Genomic DNA, 19,630 nt, shown 5'->3' on the forward strand with positions numbered 1-19,630 from the left:
TACTGGTCGCAGAGAAAGAATAAATAACTTACATTATTTCCGTTTTATTTATATGTAAGTCTGAACAATGTTTTATTTTTTTAAAATGGCCAGATTTCCTCTGTTACATCCATCTAAGACTCACTCTTGATGCTCGTCTCGGTCACATGATACACTTATCCGTCCCACCCTGAAGGTCTGTCCGTGAAAATATTTTCTGACATTAAACCGGTCCGTGGCCCAAAAAAGGTTGGGGACCACTCTTCTAGGGGATTCTGATGTCCAATGGTATTTGAGAACGACTGCTTCAGGGCAGTGGATCTTAACTCTAGCTGCACATTAGAATTATCTGGGAAGCTTAGGGAAAAAAAATGTTCTGCCTGGTCTGAGGTGGCACAGTGAATAAAAGCAACAACCTGGAATGGTGAAATCGCCAGTTCAAAACCCTAGAGTTGCCTGGTCAAGGCACATATGGGAGTTGATGCTTCCTACTCCTCCCCCCTTCTCTCTCTTCTCTCCTCTCCTCTCCTCTCCTCTCCCTCTAAAAAAATAAATAAATAAAATCTAAAAAAGATTAACAAAAAATATTCTTCCCACCCAAGACCAAATAAATAAAAATCTATGGTAATGGGTTCCACACATTTACTTTTCCCAAATTCCTCATATGATTCTAATGTACACGTAAAGAAATCTTGCTGTAGGGTGGGGACACAGACTGTTGAAGGGAAAACAACCTAGTCAGATGAGCAATTTTGAAAGATCACATAGTGCTTAGAAAGTACACCAACTAGGGAGTTATCACAGTGATCCAGAAGAGAAATGATGGGGGCTGGAATCAGGGCAGTGATGGATGGGAGGAGATGGGATGCAAGAAATATTTAAAAGGTAGAATCGGTGGACTTTGACTCAATGAGTGATAGAAGTGGTGTTCTTTCCCAAGTTAGAGAATATAGATAGTGGAATGGGTTTGAGAAAAAAAATGAGTTCATTTGAGGTATGTTGAGTTTTAGGTGTCCATAGGGCATACAGATTGCTTGATGAAAGAAGGTAAAAAAAATTATCAAAACTCATCTCTGGTGATGTCTCTGATAGAAATATGCTATGAGACATCATGGTTATCCTTGCTGCCCCTTCTGACAACCTAAAGTGATAAGAATATTTCTCAAACTCCCTTGGTTTCCTTTACCAGCACTTTAGGGGGCAATGAGTTGTGGTACCTCTATGAATTTTATGAGTTTAGTTCTCACTTTATTTGCCCTATGTTTCTTCACTCAAACTTCTGGGGATCATCTTAGTTAAAATATTTTGGAATTTGGTGACAAAACATCTCCACCCTCTCCCTCCCCTTTGTGATGATATGGACTTCAGCTGTATTCTTTCTTTAAAAAAATTAATATTATTTTTTAAAATTATTTTTGTTATAATTGACATACAATATTATATTAGTTTGAGGTGCATAGTGAGTAGACCTTTATATATGTTATGAAATGATCACCCTGATAAGTCTAGTACCCTTCTGACAACACACATAGCTATTACGATATTATTTACTTTATTTCTTTTTTTTATGCTGAACACCTTTATTGAGATCTAATTGACACATACAAATTGCACATATTTAAAATTTACAATTTGGTACATTTTGGCATATGTTTATACCCATAAAACCATCACCACAGTCAAGATACCAAATATAGCCTGACCAGGTGGTGGCGCAGTGGATAGAGCGTCGGACTGGGATGCAGAAGACCCAGGTTCGAGACCCTGAGTTTGGCAGCTTGAGCATGGGCTCATCTGGTTTGAGCAAAAGCCCACCAGCTTGAACCCAAGGTCGCTGGCTCCAGCAAGGGGTTACTCGGTCTGCCGAAGGCCTGCAGTCAAGGCACATATGAGAAAGCAATCAATGAACAACTAAGGTGTTGCAATGCGCAATGAAAAACTAATGATTGATGCTTCTCATCTCTCTCCGTCCCTGTCTATCCCTCTCTCTGACTCACTCTTTCTCTCTGTAAAAAACAAATAAATTTTTAAAAAATTAAAAAAAAAAAAAAAGATACCAAATATATTCATCACCCTCAAAGGTTTCCTCAGGCTCTTTTGTGATTCATGTCCTCATCTCCAGGCAACAACTGACCTGCTTTCTGTCAAATAGATTAGTTTGTATTTCTAGAGTTTTCTATAAATGAAATTGTACAGTATGTGGATTATTTTGGTCTTTTTTTTTCTCTCAGATAGTGATTTTGAGACCCATCCATGCTGTTGTGTGTATCAGTATTTCATTTTTATTGTTGAATGGTATTCCATAGCATGGATATACCAAAATTTGTTTAGCAGATTCCCTGCTGATGGATAATTAGGTTGTTTCAAGGTTTTGGCTAATACAAAAAAAGCTTTAATAAACATTCATGCACAAATCTTTCTATGACATATATTTTCTTTTCACTTGAATAAATACCTAAGATTGGAATGATTGGATCATACAGTAGATCTGTATTTATTTAACTTCTTAAAGAAATTCCAATACTGTTTTCCAAAGTGGCTGTATTGTTTCACATTCCCACTTACTATGCATGAGAATCCGAGTTTCTCCATATCCTCATAAGCATTGGTATTGACAGTATATATATATCTTTATTTTAGTAATTCCGATAATATGCTGTGGTATTTCATTGTGGTTTACATTTGCATTTGTTAATGACTAATGATTTTAAACATCTTTTCATGTGCTTGTTTATCATCATGCATCTTTCTTGGTGAGGTGTCTGTTCGAATCTTTTGACCACTTTTTTATTGAGGTTGTTCGTTTTCTTGTTACCAAGTTTTGCGAGTTATTTATGTAGTCTGGATACAAGTCATTTGTTGGATATGTTACTTGCAGTTATTTTCTCCCAGTCTATGGGCTATCTTTTTAGTCTCTAAACAATGTCTTTCACAGAGCAAAAGTTTTACTGTATTTCCCCATGTATAAGATGCAACCTTTTTCGATAACTTTGGGGTCTAAAAACAGGGTGTGTCTTATACAGTAGTTGTGGCATTTCAAATGCCATAGATGAAATTGAGGACAAGGCAATATATGAAGACAGCAATTCATCATCAGGCACAGATAAGGACCAGCTAATGGATGGGAGTTTTGACAGTAGTAAGAAGTTGTATGAATTTTATGATGAATAAAACTTGAGTTTAATAACTTTATGTAGCCTGACCGGGTGGTGGCACAGTGGATAGAGCATCAGACTGGGATGCGGAGGACCCAGGTTTGAGACCCCAAGGTCGCCAGCTTGAGCGCGGGCTCATCTGGTTTGAGCAAAGCTCACCAGCTTGAGCCCAAGGTCGCTGGCTCGAGCAAGGGATCACTCGGTCCGCTGTAGCCCCCCTCCATAAAGTCACATATGAGAAAGCAATCAACGAACAACTAAGGTGCCGCAACAAAGAATTGATGCTTCTCATCTCTCCCTTCCTATCTGTTCCTCTCTTTGACTCTCCCATTCTTTGTCACAAAATAAATAAATAAATAAAATTAAAAATAGATAAATTTTAAAAAATTAATTGAAAATAACTTTATGTGATAGATTTTTCTTAAAATTTCAGGGCTCAAAAATAAGGTGTGTCTTATACATGAGAGCATCTTATACATGGGGAAATACAGTAATTTTGATGAACTCTGATTTGTCAATTTGTTCTTTTATAGATTGTGCTTGTGGTGTCATACCTAAGAAATCTTTGCTTAACCCAAGATCACAAATATTTTCTTCTATTTTTCTCTGGAAGTTTATTATTTTAGATTTTACATTTAAGTCTGTGATTTATTTTGAGTTAACTTTTGTATATGGTACAAGGTACTAATCAAAGTTGTTTTTTGTTTTGTTTTGCTTTGTTTTTCGTGCATATGGCTACCTAGTTGTTCCAGCACTATTTGTTGAAAAGACTATCCTTTCTCCACTGAATTGCCTTTGCACTTTTGTCAAAAATTAGTTGTCTATATATGTATGGGTCTATTTCTGAACTCTCTTCTATTCCATTGATCTACCTGTTTATGCCAACATCATACTCTTTTGATTAATGTAGCTTTATAATAAGTCTTAAAATTGGGTAGTATTTGTCCTCCAACTTTGTTCTTCTGCAAAATTGTTTTGACCATTGTAGGTCCTTTGCATTTCCGTGTGAATGTTATAATTTGCTTGTCAATTTCTACCAAAACCATGCTGTGATTCTTTATTATAAAATTAAATTTAATGGGATGACATTAATTAACAAGAGTACATAGGTTTCAGGTAAATATCTCTATAGCATTTGAACTGTTGATTGTGTTGTGTGTCCATTACCCAAAATCAAATCATTTTGTCTGCATGATTCTGATTGTGTTGACTCTATAGATGAATTTGGAGACAATTGACATCTTAATAATATTGAGTCTTCAAACCCATGAACATTATATCTCTATATTTATTTGTTTTCTTTAATTTTTCTCAGCAATTTTCTCTAGTTTTCAATGAAGGTCTTTCACACATTTTGACAGATGTAGCCTTAGTTTCTTTCATATTTTTGATACTATGATAAATGGTTTTGATTTTTAATTTCTATTCTGATTGTCACAAATATGTAGAAATGTAATTCTTTTAGTATATTAATCTTATATCTTTCAACTGTGCTAATTCATTAGTTATAATAATTTTTTGTAGATCCTATTGGATTTTTTACATAAATTATCATTGATGAAGCATTGCTTTTCTACTTTTTACTATGCTATAGTGATATCACCATGGCTTCCTAGTCCCTTACCTCATCTTGGTTCTACTTCAACAATGGGCAACTGGTCTGACCAAGGCTGAATCATTGATAGCTGAGACTCTGACCTTCAGGGTTTGAGAATTATCATACCCTTGGCCAGTAACTCTAAGGTACCCCTTTTGGGATAGTATAAGGAAGACTGGCTCATCAGTATTTTTGACCCTCAGAACCCATGGAACAGAATATCTGCCCCATCTCTGCAATCCATGTCTCATCCTGGGTTTCTAGGCCAGAGGTCTATAAAGAGCCCATCCCGATGTCTCTCTTCCTTTGTTCCCATTTGAGCTGGGAGTGAGTATAGGCCCCTGAGAAAAGGCAGGGTGGGTTGTTGTAACCAGAAGAAAAAAAAAGAAGTCTTCCTTTTGTAGTGACCTAAATGTTCTGCTCACTTACGCCAGTGTGTGCACCCATCACTGAGAAGAAAACTCTTCAATATCTGCTGAATAAATTCAGTAAATTGTGTTTCTGATACCTAAGGTTCCTCTGTTAACTCTTCCCTAAAGACAGAACTTTCCTCTTCTCCTAATTTAAGAAGTTTTCCTTATACTGGGATGCTTTTCTAGGATGGAAGGGAGTAGATGGGTGGGTGGGGAGAGAACATTTCCTTTAACTAACAGGTGTGGATTACTCTCTCTCACAGAGTCGGAACGATGTTATCCGAGAACGCTTTGGAATGGACCCCAAGCCGGAGATGCTTTTGGGCCTAGCTGCCCTCCACATCTATATCACTGTCTCAGCCACTCGACCTAGTCAGAAGATTTCACTCAAGAATGTGGAGTGAGTTGTGCTGGGACCCTTCTAAAGCTGTGTATGGAAAACATGCAATGGTTGAGCTTTTCAGGAATGTAGGTCTTGGATGGGAGTAAGAATTGAAGTTCTTCACACCTAAACCATGATGTCCTTGAGCTACAGCTTCTATGAGAAAACTGTGGACAGTGTTATTCTCCTGCCCCCTATCTGTCTTTCTTTTTCTCCCAGACTTCATTCCTTCATCTCTGCCTCTCAGATTCAGTTTCTGCCTTACCATTTTGCTTTCTCTGTCCTACTTTGTCTCTCTCATTAATTTTTTACTTTTCTTCTGATTTTAGGAAGGAGTGGGGCTTGGAACCTTTCCTTCCCCCCTCCCTCCTTCAGAGCATCAAAGAGAAGAACCTCCGGAAATCTCTCTCTCAGCAACTGAAGGCTCATCAAACACATCCTTGCAGCGGCACCAAGGTACCCAAAGTAGGCCACTGGGCACCTGCTCAAGCACTAGTGGCCATGGGGGCTCCTGCATGGTTTCCCAGCAGGTCTGGTCTTCTTGGGATCCTCCTCATTGTTTTCAACTTGAGTACCATAAAGCTTGACTGGATATGGGGGACAATTGTGGAGAGGGGTTTTCCCCAAACCTGAGCCTCACCCAGGGGCAGCTCACTGGCCAATCACTGAGAAATTCCAGAGTCCTCAGAGCAAAGAGACTAGATACAGGAGGATAAAATTCTCATGTCATTTCACCCATTTAGTCAGTGTTGGCTAGCTAGCATCTGCTGTGTGGACAACACTAGACGCTGGGTAGCACATGTTTTTCATAAAAGTGACTATTCTTTCCCTCATTCGATTTTTAATTCATCAATCCTAGGACAGAGAAATTTGGGAAATAAAAGCCCAGCCTGGTGAGACAAGGCATAGCCTGGAGAATGAATCACTAGGTGACATGTTGTGGGCTCAGGTCACTGCTCTGCATTCCTGAATTTCTTGAGTACCCTCTGAGGAACTCCCACTTCCTACCCCCCCAAGCCCAGAGGCCCTTCTCAAGCTTGTGAAGCTCAGTCTGCTTGTGCCTAGAAAGCAGGGTTGTGGTGAGAGGCACTGAAATCAGCATGCAGATGTAGACACAGACATAGTCATTCCCATATATTCCATCCATTCCACATTCTTTGCATTACCAACTAGCTTCTCTTTTAAGATGCATTCATAGTTCCCCAGAGAGTTAAGCCATTCTTACCTTGCTGTGAATATTTAATTAGATTGTTTTTTCCCAGCTGAGAACATTAGTGCTCCCAACCATCTCCTTAGCAAACATTTTTTTTGAGACTCCCCAGTGCTTGGGCTGGAGATACAAAGTTGAAGAATACTTGTTTTGCACCCTCACTTCAGGCACAAGCTAGTGGGAAAACACCACAGCCAGTCACAACACAGTGTGACAAGCATGGGTGCTTTGAAAGCATGCAAAGGAACACTCAGCCTAAACCAAGGAAGGTAGAAAAGGCCAGGAACTGGTATATTTGATGCCAAAGCAGGGTCTTGATGAGCAGATAAGAGTTTTTCTAGATGAGTTGTGGAAAGGAAGACTTTCCCAGACAGGTAAATCTGTACAAAGCCCTTGGGACATGAGAGAATGTAATACATGAAAAGAAATGCAAATAATTCAGCATAAGCCAAGACAGAATTTAAGGAAGATACCTGGATGGGGAAGAAGTGGGGGCAAGAGAGGAGGTTGGAGAGGTTGGCAGGAGCCGATCTATGAAGGGTCTTGTGTGCTGTGGAAAGGATTTCTACTTCACCCCGTAGGCAGCCGAGAGTCCATTAAAGGGTTTAAGCAGGCAGCTAATGTGATTAATTTTATGTTTTAGTATGCTACCTCTAAGCAGTGTGGAGGGGTTTAGGGGAAGGCTTGTCAGTACTGAAGGCATCCTGGCTGCTACACTGACACAAGTAGCAGACATCAAGGCAATGACTATGGGGCTAGCTAGAGAAAAAAAGGATGAATAGACAAAAGGTGGAATCAAGATTATATGGTGACTAGTAGCCTTCTCAGGTAAAAGAATGAGGGAGGAGTCCAGTGTGACTCTCAGGTTTCTTGCTGGAACCCCCCAGGGGATGCTACAACCACTGTCTGAGACTTTTGTATGAGAAAATGCCATAGGAAGAGCAGATTTGTGACTTAGGTATGCTCAGGGTAAAAGGTATTGAGGGGAGAGCCCCGGTTGGGGATGGACAGTACCTACTGGCTATAACGGATATCAGGAGATAGGTATAGATGAGGTGGGGGTCTCACAGTTGGGGAAGGGTGTTGAAATTAACCTAAGAACAAAATTAATAAGCTGGATTCTTAAGGAACAAAGATCAGGAAGAAACAGAGTATTTAGGAAGGGAGAGGGGATGCTAGAGGCAAGAGCTATCCTAATGAATGGAAACCTTTCTGCACTTTCTTCGAGGATCTCTTCACATTCCCACAGTATGCCTTGCTGACTGTTTTTGTATTAAGATGTTGGCATTTCTTCCTGAGAACACAGATTTGCTTTTGTGTGTCTCAAGTTTCTCATATGTCTGGTTGGGTTGTTTCCACAGGGTTCCACAATTCAGGCAAAGCTCCAGTATCTTCGAATTCTGAATGAACTTCCAACCTTCACTGGCGTTTTGTTCAACACTGTGGGCCTGGTCAGTGAAAGCAATGGGGCTGGGTGGAAGGGAGCCCTCTGCGGATGCTGGGTGGAGGGCCAGAGGAACTCCATTAGAGCTCTAGGATTGGCATTCTGTCTCAGCAAATATTTATAAAGGTCTTCCCTCCTCTTCCTCCTTCTCCCTCTCCCTTTCAATGGTGCTCTGTCCTGCTTCTGGTAAAATGGTAAAGTAGAAGGCTATATTTGTTTCAATAACCCTCTATGACTGTTTTGTGTCCCCTTTCCTCAATTTCAGAGGTTGGCAAACTTTTTCCATAAAGGAGAGTAAATTTTCAGGCTTTGCATTCAGGCTATGCACATGTCACAAATACTCAACCCTGCTATTGTGGCACGTAAGCAGCCATGAACAATACATAAACAAATTATTGTGTCTGTGTTCCAGTATCTATTTATGGACACTGAAATTTCAATTTCATGTAATTTTCACATATCACAATATATGATTCTTTTGAATTTTTTCCAAACATTTAAAATGTAGGCCCTGGCTGGTTGGCTCAGTGGTAGAGTGTCGGCCCAGTGTGTGGATGTCCCAGGTCAATTACTAGGCAGTGCACACAGGAGAAGCACCCATCTGCTTCTCCATCCTTCCCTTTTTCCTTTCTCTTTATCTCTCTCTTTCCCTCCCACAGCCAAGGCTCCACTGGAGCAAAGTTGGCCCAGTGCTGAGGATGGCTCCATGGCCTCCACCTCAGGTGCTAGAATGGCTCCGGTTACAACAGAGCAATGCCCCAGATTGGCAAAGCATCGCCCCCTAGTGGACTTGCCGGGTAGATCCCTGTTGGGCACATGCGGGAGTCTATCTCTCTGCCTCCCTGCTTCTCACTTCAGATAGATAAACAAACAAACAAACAAACAAATAAATAAATAATAAAATGTAAAAACTGTTCTTAGTTCATGGACCATATGAAAACTGGTAGTGGGCCAGATTTGCCCATGGGTCAGAATTTGCTGACCCCTGCTCTGTTTCATTGCCCTTCTTTATACCCCCACAAGCTTCCTGAGTCAGCATGCTTTCCTCTGCTTACCTAAGGCCTCTACTAAAGCAACACCCTTCTCAGGTCAGGGAGGGACTAGTGGTCCCTCTAAGACTGTGTCCCCAATTAGTTTACTATAGTGAACTACAGTGAAAAGAAATTCAAATCAACTTGCTGACTAGATCCAGGTGCTATTATGCTCCGGGAACACACTGTCATGCTTGTAGGACACACCGATGGAAAGTTGCTTATCAAAGAGGTTCCTCAGGGTGAAGCTAATACCATGGATTTGGCTGGCAGAGGGCTCAGGCTTGATGGCACCAAAAAGTCTGTCAGGACCACTTAAGAAAATTCAGTCCATCAGGCACAAAAGTAACATTTACATACTAGGATTTGTGAATCACTGAAAGCCTACTGCTCCTTCCCTCTACCCCACCCCGACATCTCTACCACTGCTGAAATTTTTATAGGCCATTGCAGCCTATTAAATAGCAAATGTCTTTTTAGGGAGAGGGAAACACCTCCTCCATTAAGTGCCTAATCAACCCTTAACACCTTAGAGCAGTGGTTATCAAAATGTGCACCCTAGAAGAAGATTTCCAGGTGTGCCCTATGGTATTCCAGAGAAATATGTGCCTGTTGGGGACCAAAAAACCAACAGGGTTTTGGAGTTTAGATTTTTTGGGGACAGAGGTGTGGGGAACTGGCTGTAAGCTGACAGTCTGCCCAACCCCCCACCTCACTTGCCTGATTAGGTTGCAAAAAGCTGTTAAGCTGTGGTGCTGGATTGTTTACACTACCCCCCATGTTCCCTGGAAAGACTGGAGGCAAGTTTCTTCTATCCTTCAGTGTAAAGTTAAGACGATATTTATGGTGGGAGTTTTCTGCACTCAACATAATTAAGAGTAAAAAGAGAGGAATTCTTCAATGTATTGATGAGGAAATGAGAATTTGCCTTTCAAATATGTGCCCAAACATTGAAGAAATCGCTAGGACACATCAGGCTCATATTTTTCATAAACACAAGAATGAAAAAACTTAACACATTTGTGCCAGAACCTGCCAAATTTACTAAATCTTACTAAGAATGAATCTATATATATAAAAAGATAACTTTTTTGTTGTTTTCTTTTTATTTTTAACCCCTCTTTTTTTTTACGAATTCTAAAAAGCATAACTCAAAAAAAAAATGTAACATAAAAATGTTTTTTAATGTCAGAAAAAATTTAATTTTGTATTTGTTTTAATTATCATAAAAGCATGCTTGGACTTTATATTATTTTTCTCTAATATTTGACTTAAATATTATAATATATTTCTCAGAAATTTGTATATAGTGCACCTACAATTGTTTGTAGGATTTTAAATGCGCCCTGACTTCAAAAAATTTGAGAAGCACTGCCTTAGAGTTACTTCTTTGTCTGTTTTGCTTTCGGCAAGCAGTGAGAAGTGAAAGTCTAAGTGGCTGATGATGGGAAGTGATGGGTATTAAAGACCAAACACAAGTTGCCACCTGTTCAGGCTGAGTGCTGGGTGGGATGCCTTGAGTGGCCCTGTAGCAACAAATGAATATTCTGTAGGGCTTGGTAGGAAGAAGGTGCTGTAAAGACACCAGGAAAAAAAACAAAAAACACCTCACCTACTTCATGATTTTGCGAGAGCTCATCAGCTGCTGCTGCCCACTTCCCTCATCCTGCTGCTGAGGCTAAGGTTTCCATTGAGACTGATGACCTGGGGCCCTGCTCTGAGAAAAGGACCATCCCAGACCATTTTCCCCTTAAGGTTGTCCTCCTGTCCTGGCACTGAGCCCCAGATGTTTTCAGACTTCCTAGCAGAACTGGCCCGATTCTTGTTTTCTATTTCCTTCTCCTGTCTTCTCTCTCCACGTCCTCTGCCTTTCTTTCTGTGAATGCTGCCCACCACACGGGCACTAGGATGAGAAGCAGTCAGCTACCACTCTCCTGGTGGGACCCCGTCATGGCATCAGCCATGTTATTGACCTCAAAACCAACCTCACCACTGTGCTGTCTGAGTTCAGCAAGATCAGCAAGATCCAGCTGTTTCGGGAGAACCAGGGCGTGGCGCGAGTGGAGACCAGCATCATGGATGCCAAGGTAAGGCTGGCTTTGGGGGCTACTTCTCCCAAGGGACAGAGCTTGGGAACAAAAGAAGTAACCTTGAGAAAGAGAGTTTGAGCCTGTCCGGTGAGGGGTTCAGTTATTCTGAATTGGTCCAGATCCTGAATTTGTTTGGGCTCATTTTTCTTGTCCTTCTCAACCCTGCGGGACATGCTATCTAGACCACAAATTAAGGTCAGTCAGTGCTAGGGAAAGCTATGTAGTGTCCAATCAGCTTATTGGAGGTCTTTAGCAGAGGGCAAGGGAACTGGAGAACTTGGAGCTACCTCCAGGCCATCATTTCCTAATCTTGTGTCAGCACACATAGGAAATTATATTTATGTAGAATATTGAAGTAAGTAGACCCTAGAGACTCTGGCCACTTCAGACCCTGTCCCAAAGGCTGAAAGAGTATAAGCACACCAGTTGGGGAACCCTGTCATCGGCACATACAATTGGAATCATGGAGGAAGGGATGTCTGAACATGAAGACAGAACTAAGGAGGCTGGGGAGACAGTGAGCAGGTAGAGCTTGGTCACCATTTCACCTCTCAGAGTCCACCTCTTACAAAACCTTCAAACCTTTCCAATAAATGAGCTCATTCAGACTGCCAAGAAGCTATTGCTTGTGCAGAATCAGGCAGCTTTGGTCAGCCACCCTCTCCATTTGAACACCCAGTGACCATTGTGGGTAGGAGCAAGCCTGATTGCCAGCTGGTGAAAGCTAGTGGAGAAGGGGCAGCTTTTCTTACTTAAAGGATTTTCTAGGGGGAGATGTTATTAACTAATTAAGAGGTTAAGTGTTTGTTGTTTCTAAAAGAGCAGATAATTTATTTTTGTTTTTGTGAAATCCAGAAAGCTTTAATATGTTCATTTTTCTACCTGTGATTCACAGGAATGCCATTGGTTTAGGAACCTCCCTGGAACTAATACTTAATTGGCTGTGGCTACTTCTTCAACCAATACTTGCTGCTCCCCTCAGATGTTGTTGGGTTAAAAGCCATATAGGAAGTAAAGAAGGGGAAGGAAAACCAAGACATGCAGGGGAAATGTGGCTTCCTGAAAAATAAAAATTGTGTGAAACACAGAAACAGCTTTTCAACCAAATTTGCTCTACGAATGATTCTCAACATTGGCTGCACAATAGAATTTCCTTGAGAGGTTTATAAAAATGTAATGCCTGGGTCTTACTCCCAGAGATTGGGGCACAGCCTGGGCATCAGGATTTATTCATTGTTCAGTTCTCTAGGTGATTTTTTAGTAAAGCCAGGCTTGGGATCCACTCACTTCTGGGTCCAGAGCTCTGAGAAGAATCAGGCCAAGCAGGGTTGGTGGTGTATTACCCAGGTGAGGAACACTAGTCTCATTTATAAGAGTGATCCAGACACAGTTGTGAGCATGAATGCTGCCATGTAGGGGCTACACTCTTATTGGGGAAAACTAAACTTACAAAGACACATGACCTAATTTAATAAAAACAATATCAGAACTTCTATGGAGCTCTGGAATCAGACAGACCAGGTTCAAATCCAGCTGCACCACTTCCTAGTTGTGTAGTCTTGAAGAAGTATCTTAAGTTCTCTGAGTATTGATTTCTTCAACTGCAAAATAGAATACCTATTTCAAAAGATTGTTATTCAGAATTAAATGAGAAAATGTAAAATGCCATAGCACAATGCCTAACATATTATAAATTCTCAACAAATGAGACCTGGTATTATATAAAAAGCAAAACACCAACAAAGAACACTTAAAATCAGGTAAATTTTGTAGACAAGAATAGCATGGAACATGAAACAAAATAATAGGAAGGGGTTAGACAGAACTGTCTCCCCACAAGGGAGTGTTTTAAGATGGATCTTGAAGTAATAGGCATGGATTAGCAGAGGGAAGTGGGATGTATTTACAGGCAGAGAACAAGCACGAAATAAGCAAGACATATGTGCAGGTCAGTAAGCAAAGTTTCTTGGCTGGAGAGAATAACGAGAAAAGAGATTGGAGAGATTGAGGATGGGCAGAATAAGCCAGTTATGAGCTTTGAAGGGCAGTCTAAGAAATTTAGAGTCAATGAGATAGAATAGTGGGAATCCACTGTAGGCCCTGGATCAGAGGAGTGATAGAATAAAGCTGATTTGAACCAGTTTGCCAGATGGACAGGAGCAAAGATAATGTAAAACCATGGAGGCAAGGAAGGGATATGTGGTGTCTAAGCTACTAAATTTGTGTTAATTTGTACAGAGGTAACAGAAAACAAATATATAGCAAGATTCCTTCAAGTAGGAGCTGTCGTACACTACATTAAATATACTGCTCACAAAAATTAGGGAATATTTCAAAATGAATATGAAGTGATAAAAAAAGAAGCATTTGATTTTTTTATTAAACAAGAACATCAGAAAAGCAAACAAGTTAAAGAAAGTTGTTTGATTATGCAAATGAGATGCAAAACAACTTTTATTTCATTGGTAAAAATGTACTATACAAAAGGCTAAAAGTACTGGAGTATCTGCACGTTCCCTGATCCTCTAATTTTTGTGAGCAGTGTATATGATTTGATTAATAAATATTATGCTCCCACCCAAATTTTGTTACGTAAAAGCAAACGGATCTGTAATCAGAGATGTCTGCTTATGTAGCACTAGTTATAAGTCAGTGCCCTATGAAATGGGCAGGGCAGTATTTATATCTTTCTCAGACAAATTGGCAGAGGCAGGATCAATGATGTAGTAGTGAGAGAAAAAAAGGAAGATCAAGAGAGAAAAAAAGATCCAGATTTCCATTTGACAGTCATTTAGTATGAATCTACTATTGCCAAGAAGCATGCTAAATCCAGTGAGAGATACAAAGATGAAAAAAAGGAAAAAGAAAGAAGAACCATGGGTCCTTGCCCCCAAGAGGCTTACTATTCCATAGGGAACTATTTTGTTCATCAGTTCATGGCATACTGAAGGAGTTACCATAGGACAGGTACCATGAGTTAGAGTACAAAGAAGCGCAAAATTAATTCTGGCTGAAGGATTAAAGAAGCTTCCCCAAGGCATTTGATATCAGGAGTATTTATGGTTACTGAGCAGTGCCTTTCTTCATATATATGCACAATTGGAAGGATTTTAGAAGATGGGGCCAGGGAAACTTTACCAGAGAATGGCTGGCTTCCTTGGGCTTAGTAGGAGTCTATACTTAGGGTGTCATGTTGTAGCCAGCTTGCTCAGCTGCAAAATAGCCAGCTGGGTACATCTCTCCCAATTCTGTGTTCAGTGATATGTCATTGATAACTTGAAAGAGGCCGTGGTGGGATATGTTCACCACAGAAATTGTTAAACACTACAAATCAGGACTTCAGAGAAATGGTTGTTAAATGTTTATCAGCACACCACTGCAGAGGGTACACTGAAGAAAGACTGTCTGAATTTTTTTTTCTGTCTGAATTTCTTAACAAGGAGCATGGAAATTAGAATCCACTCTTGGCTCATTCCCCCTTAGATATGCCACTCTGTTCTGGGAATATACTGGACAGGTCTGGTGACACTAAGATTATTCACTTAAAGCAGTAGTTCTCAGCTGTGATTGAACATTAGAATCCTGTTTGGAGAAAAGAAAGAAAGAAACACAAAAAGAGAGAAAGAGAGAGAGAGAGAGGGAGGAAGGAAAGAAGGAAGGAAGGAAGGAAGGAAGGAAGGAAGGAAGGAAGGAAGGAAGGAAGGAAGGAAGGAAGGAAAATAAAGGGAGAGAGAGAAAGAAAAAGAAAGAAAGAAAGAGAGAGAGAGAGAGAAGAGAAAAGGAAGGAGGGAAGGACAGAAGGAGAGAGGGAGGGAGGAAACCCATTGGATGCCCAGGCCCTTCTTCTCATTGTTTAAACCAGAATATCTGGGAGGGAGGCTAGAGGTTTTTATTCTCTTTTATTCTTTTTTTTTTTTTTTTTTTTTGAAGCTGGAAACGGGGAGGCAGTCAGACAGATTCCTGCATGTGCACGACCGGGATCCACCCAGCATGCACACCAGGGGGCGATGCTCTGCCCATCTGGGGCGTTGCTCTGTTGCAACCAGAGCCATTCTAGCGACTGAGGCAGAGGCCATGGAGCCATCCTCAGCGCCCAGGCCAACTTTGCTCCAAAGGAGCCCTGGCTGTGGGAGGGGAAGAGAGAGACAGAGAGGAAGGAGGGGGGGGTGGAGAAGCAGATGGGCGCTTCTCCTGTGTGCCCTGGCTGGGAATAGAACCTGGAACTCCTGCACGCCAGGCCGATGCTCTACCACTCAGCCAACCGGCCAGGGCCTCTTTTATTCTTTTTAACTTTAGGGTATATATGTTTATTTTTATTTTTATTGAAGTTATTGGGGTGACATAGGTTAATAAAACTATATAGTTTTCAGGTACATAATGCTACAACAAATCAGCTGTATATTGTATTGTGTGTTCAGCACCCCAAGTCAAGTCTCCTTCCATCAGCATTTATCCCCCCTTTACCTTCTTCTACCTCCCCAAGGGTATATAGGTTTTTAAAGCATCCCAGGTAATTCTGATATGCATCTAGCCTGAGAACTACTTCCTTAAAGTGACATTCTGCCTTGTTCCCAAAGTGGCTGGCTATGCTCAATTAGCCTTTCCCAGGGCTGGGGAGGCAAGAACCCAAATGTACTGACCATTGTCTGATATCCTTGCCCCATTCAGGCCCCTTGATTCCCATCTTTTTCATTTTTAAGTATGCTAGGGTGATCTGAGGCTACCCCAGGACCGGTCCCCTCCTAGTTGACATCCCGAAATGTTGGGTGCCTGGGAGCTCCCAGAGCACCCCAGGAAGGAGATGGGGCTGGAGCATGTCAAACTAATCCACGCTGTACCTTTTCTTACCTGACCATACTTCCATTCTCCTTTTCTCCTTCTCCATGCGAAAATGGTTTGGGCATATTTTCATTAGAGTTTTCATTCAGTATACTTGCTCTTAGTGGAGCATACGTGAGGTAGTATGCAAATATTTTTCTCCAGGACTAAAACAGACTAAGACTGAGACAGCACTGGGCCATTACCATGCTCCATTACCACAGAAGCACACAAGGGGAAGAAAAAAACCATCAAAGGAATGTCCCAAGGGATCTCTTGTGCCCCAGTGTGTCTCCTATTCTCGTGTCTGAGCTTTATTTCTTCAGTGCTTTCTGTGGGGAAAAGCAATACATTAGATGTTGTGATCATTAAAATGTTGGTTCTGAAGGTTTCTAAGAAAACCTATACAACCTCTTTGCTTGCCTGCCTTTGATTTGATTTTTATCCCTGCTGACAGAAAACTGAATCTGTTCCTTTTGCAAACTGCATTTGGCTCAAGCTGAGGCCCAGTTGAGTGTGCAGGGATACAGAGGAGGGGGTACTAACATGCTGTGCTGAGCCACTGGGGAATGTGTTTGGCTCTCTCTGTGCAAAGGATTTTGCTTTCATGCTGCTTTATTACCGACATTGGACTATATTTGGTTTAAGAACTAAGAGGAAAAACTAAAGTGAAGTCACATAGTTAAGTCAATCAGCCAGTTAGTCACTTAGCCTCCGATCTGTCCATTAGCTAGCTGACTAGCCAGGCAGTTTAACTGGTCAGGATGTCAGGCTGTTAGCCTTTTACGCATTCTTCCTGTCTTGTAGCCAGCTTGTCAGCCAGGTTATCAGTAGGTCAGACCGCCCTGAAGCCAGCTAATCTATTAGTCTGTCTATCAGTCACCAAGTTTGTAATATCTCTCTCTCTCTCTATCTCTCTATCTATATATAGATAGAGAGATAGAGAGATAGAGATAGAGAGAGAGAGAGAGAGAGAGAGAGAGAGAGAGAGAGAGGAAAACAATGAGAAGCATCAACTTGTAGTTTCTTCACTTTAGTTGTCCACTGATTGCTTCTCATATGTGCCTTGATCAGGGGGCTCGAGCCAAGCCAGTGACCCCTTGCTCAAGCCAGTGCCTTGGGCTCGAGCCAACAATCCTGGGTTTCAAGCCAGTGGCCTTTGGGCTCAAGACAGTGACACTGGGATCATGTAGATGAGCCCACACTCTAACCAGAGACCCTGCACTCAAGCTGGAGACCCTGTGCTCAAGCTGGTAACCTCATACTAAAGGCAATGAGCTCATGCTCAACCCGGTTACCTTGGGGTTTTAACTGGAAACCTCCATATTTTGGGTCTATGTTCTATCCACTGCACCATCACCAGTCAGGCAACCAGCTTGTACTTTGGTAAAATGGTTCCTTATTTTATTTCTCAACAAATGCCATTTCCTCAAAGAAGCTCTTTCCAGCTTCTGCAACCAAATTAGTCACAAGTGCATACATTTGCACCCACCCACCCATGCAGTGATCTAGGACATTCTATGTTCAATTTGCTTTCTGCACTTTATAGTGCTTATTATACTTTGCATCATATTAATTTCTGTGATTATTTGGTTTATGTCTTATTTTCTGCTAGATTATAAGTGTCATGAGGTCAGGAACTGTGTTGGCCCTGTTATGGGTTGAGTGGCTACATACTTCCATTGTTCATGTTGTCTATGAGCTATTTAACCAGTGTGTAGCAGCTTTCTGGGTGAACAGAGTGGGGTGCAGGAGAATCCCAGCTGAAAGACCAGTATAGGTTAAGGTATGAAGGGGTGCAAATACATGACATCTCTGGAAAATTCTAAATAGTGTGTCATTGCTGAGCATAAGATGAAGGGGTGTGATGGGAGGAGGATACAGGCAGAGTTAGTAGGAGACATGCTTGAAGCTGTAGGTTGAGTCCAGGTCCTGAAGGGCTTTGTGTGGTAATGGAAGGCAATAGGTTTAGATGACGTGCTATTTAAGATTTTAAGTGACAGGAAAAATCATATTTTAGAACATGATTTAGGCAGCAATATGGAGGTGAAATGGAGTAAGGTGGGTTGAGACAGGAGTCAGGGAGGTCAATCAGAAGCCTATTGAAGATCCTGAGGTGTGTCCCCCCCCTTTCTCATATCACAAAAAGTCACGATTTGTATAAAATAAACAGATGAGACAGCTTGCAGCTGGAGGCAACAGGACCCAGAGGCTGAGGGGCTCAAGATTTCCGTATACTTGTCATTCATTCACACATACTTTGAGAAGTTTGGGTCTTAAAAGAAGATGGTAAAAGCCTTAAATAAAGCAATGGCAGAAAGGATGGCCATGATATCTTTTTTTTTTTTTTTTTTTTTTTTTTTTTTTGTATTTTTCTGAAGCTGGAAACGGGGAGAGACAGTCAGACAGACTCCCACATGCGCCCGACCGGGATCCACCCGGCACGCCCACCAGGGGTGACGCTCTGCCCACCAGGGGGCAATGCTCTGCCACAACCAGAGCCACTCTAGCGCCTGGGGCAGAGGCCAAGGAGCCATCCCCAGCGCCCGGGCCATCTTTGCTCCAATGGAGCCTTGGCTGCGGGAGGGGAAGAGAGAGACAGAGAGGAAGGGGGGGGTGGAGAAGCAAATGGGTGCTTCTCCTATGTGCCCTGGCCGGGAATCGAACCCGGGTCCCCCGCACGCCAGGCCAATGCTCTACCGCTGAGCCAACCGGTCAGGGCTGATATCTTTTTTTTTATATAATTTTATTTTTAATGGGGCAACATCAATAAATGCCATGATATCTTTGATAACTCCTGAGGCAAGCCTAGTGAGTCTTGGGCCCTCATAGTAATAGTGGTAGCAGCTACTCACACCCAAATCTCTCTGTAGCCTTCTGCCAGAAGGTGAGACAGAAAGAAATATCTCATGTCCCCTCCAATTTTATTCCCCTTTGTCTATACTTTGTTGTACACATAGTTTACCATTCTGTTGTGACTGATGTACATCCATTAACTGGAGGTACAAACATCCCCTTTGCCCCTTCCTAATAATGACCCAAACATAACATCTCATCCTGGTCTCTTCCTCCCTATAGAAAGGAACCATTGCTCCTTTGGCAAAAACCATTCCTTTTTTTGCTGATGGTATTGTGCAAGCTTTATAAGAGTAGCACTAACTCATTGCCTAAAGGGAAGAATCCATATACCTTACTGTGGCTTATAGTGTAACTGAATATACAATAACTATTAAACAATTCAAGATAGGATCCAATCGAGCACAAGATTGCGTGGTATAGACAGCACTGTACGAGTTCTGAGATAGAAAAGAGCTCAAGAGAAAAAAAGACCAGAGATGCTGATTTTGAAATCCCTGGCACAGAAATGAAAGTGATGACCTGGTGATAAAGAGTGAAGAGTTAAGGACTGAGCCTGGGGCATTGATTGAATGGGGAGGTTGTTCAAGAAGAGTTGGCCAGAGAGAGAGATGGAAATGGTCAGAGATTACACAACCAGAACATAGTATCACCT

At 41.5% G+C, this 19,630-nt stretch overlaps 1 protein-coding gene and 1 long non-coding RNA gene across 2 annotated transcripts in view; one reads left to right on the forward strand and one right to left on the reverse strand.

Annotated features, from left to right (window-relative positions):
* The window catches only part of FRMPD3 (FERM and PDZ domain containing 3), a 137,424-nt gene that overhangs the window by 98,210 nt on the left and 19,584 nt on the right, over positions 1-19,630 (forward strand). Inside the window, exons 10-13 of the mRNA XM_066356097.1 lie at positions 5,408-5,544; positions 5,856-5,982; positions 8,098-8,187; positions 11,119-11,298. Coding sequence (XP_066212194.1) covers positions 5,408-5,544; positions 5,856-5,982; positions 8,098-8,187; positions 11,119-11,298 — 534 coding nt within the window. The remainder of the gene's footprint in view (positions 1-5,407; positions 5,545-5,855; positions 5,983-8,097; positions 8,188-11,118; positions 11,299-19,630) is intronic.
* Positions 1-19,630, reverse strand: part of LOC136385322 (uncharacterized) — a 46,539-nt gene that overhangs the window by 6,411 nt on the left and 20,498 nt on the right. The gene's annotated exons all lie outside the window — the stretch shown is intronic.

This window comes from Saccopteryx leptura, chromosome X (genome assembly GCF_036850995.1).
Source record: "Saccopteryx leptura isolate mSacLep1 chromosome X, mSacLep1_pri_phased_curated, whole genome shotgun sequence".
Lineage (NCBI taxonomy): Eukaryota > Metazoa > Chordata > Mammalia > Chiroptera > Emballonuridae > Saccopteryx > Saccopteryx leptura.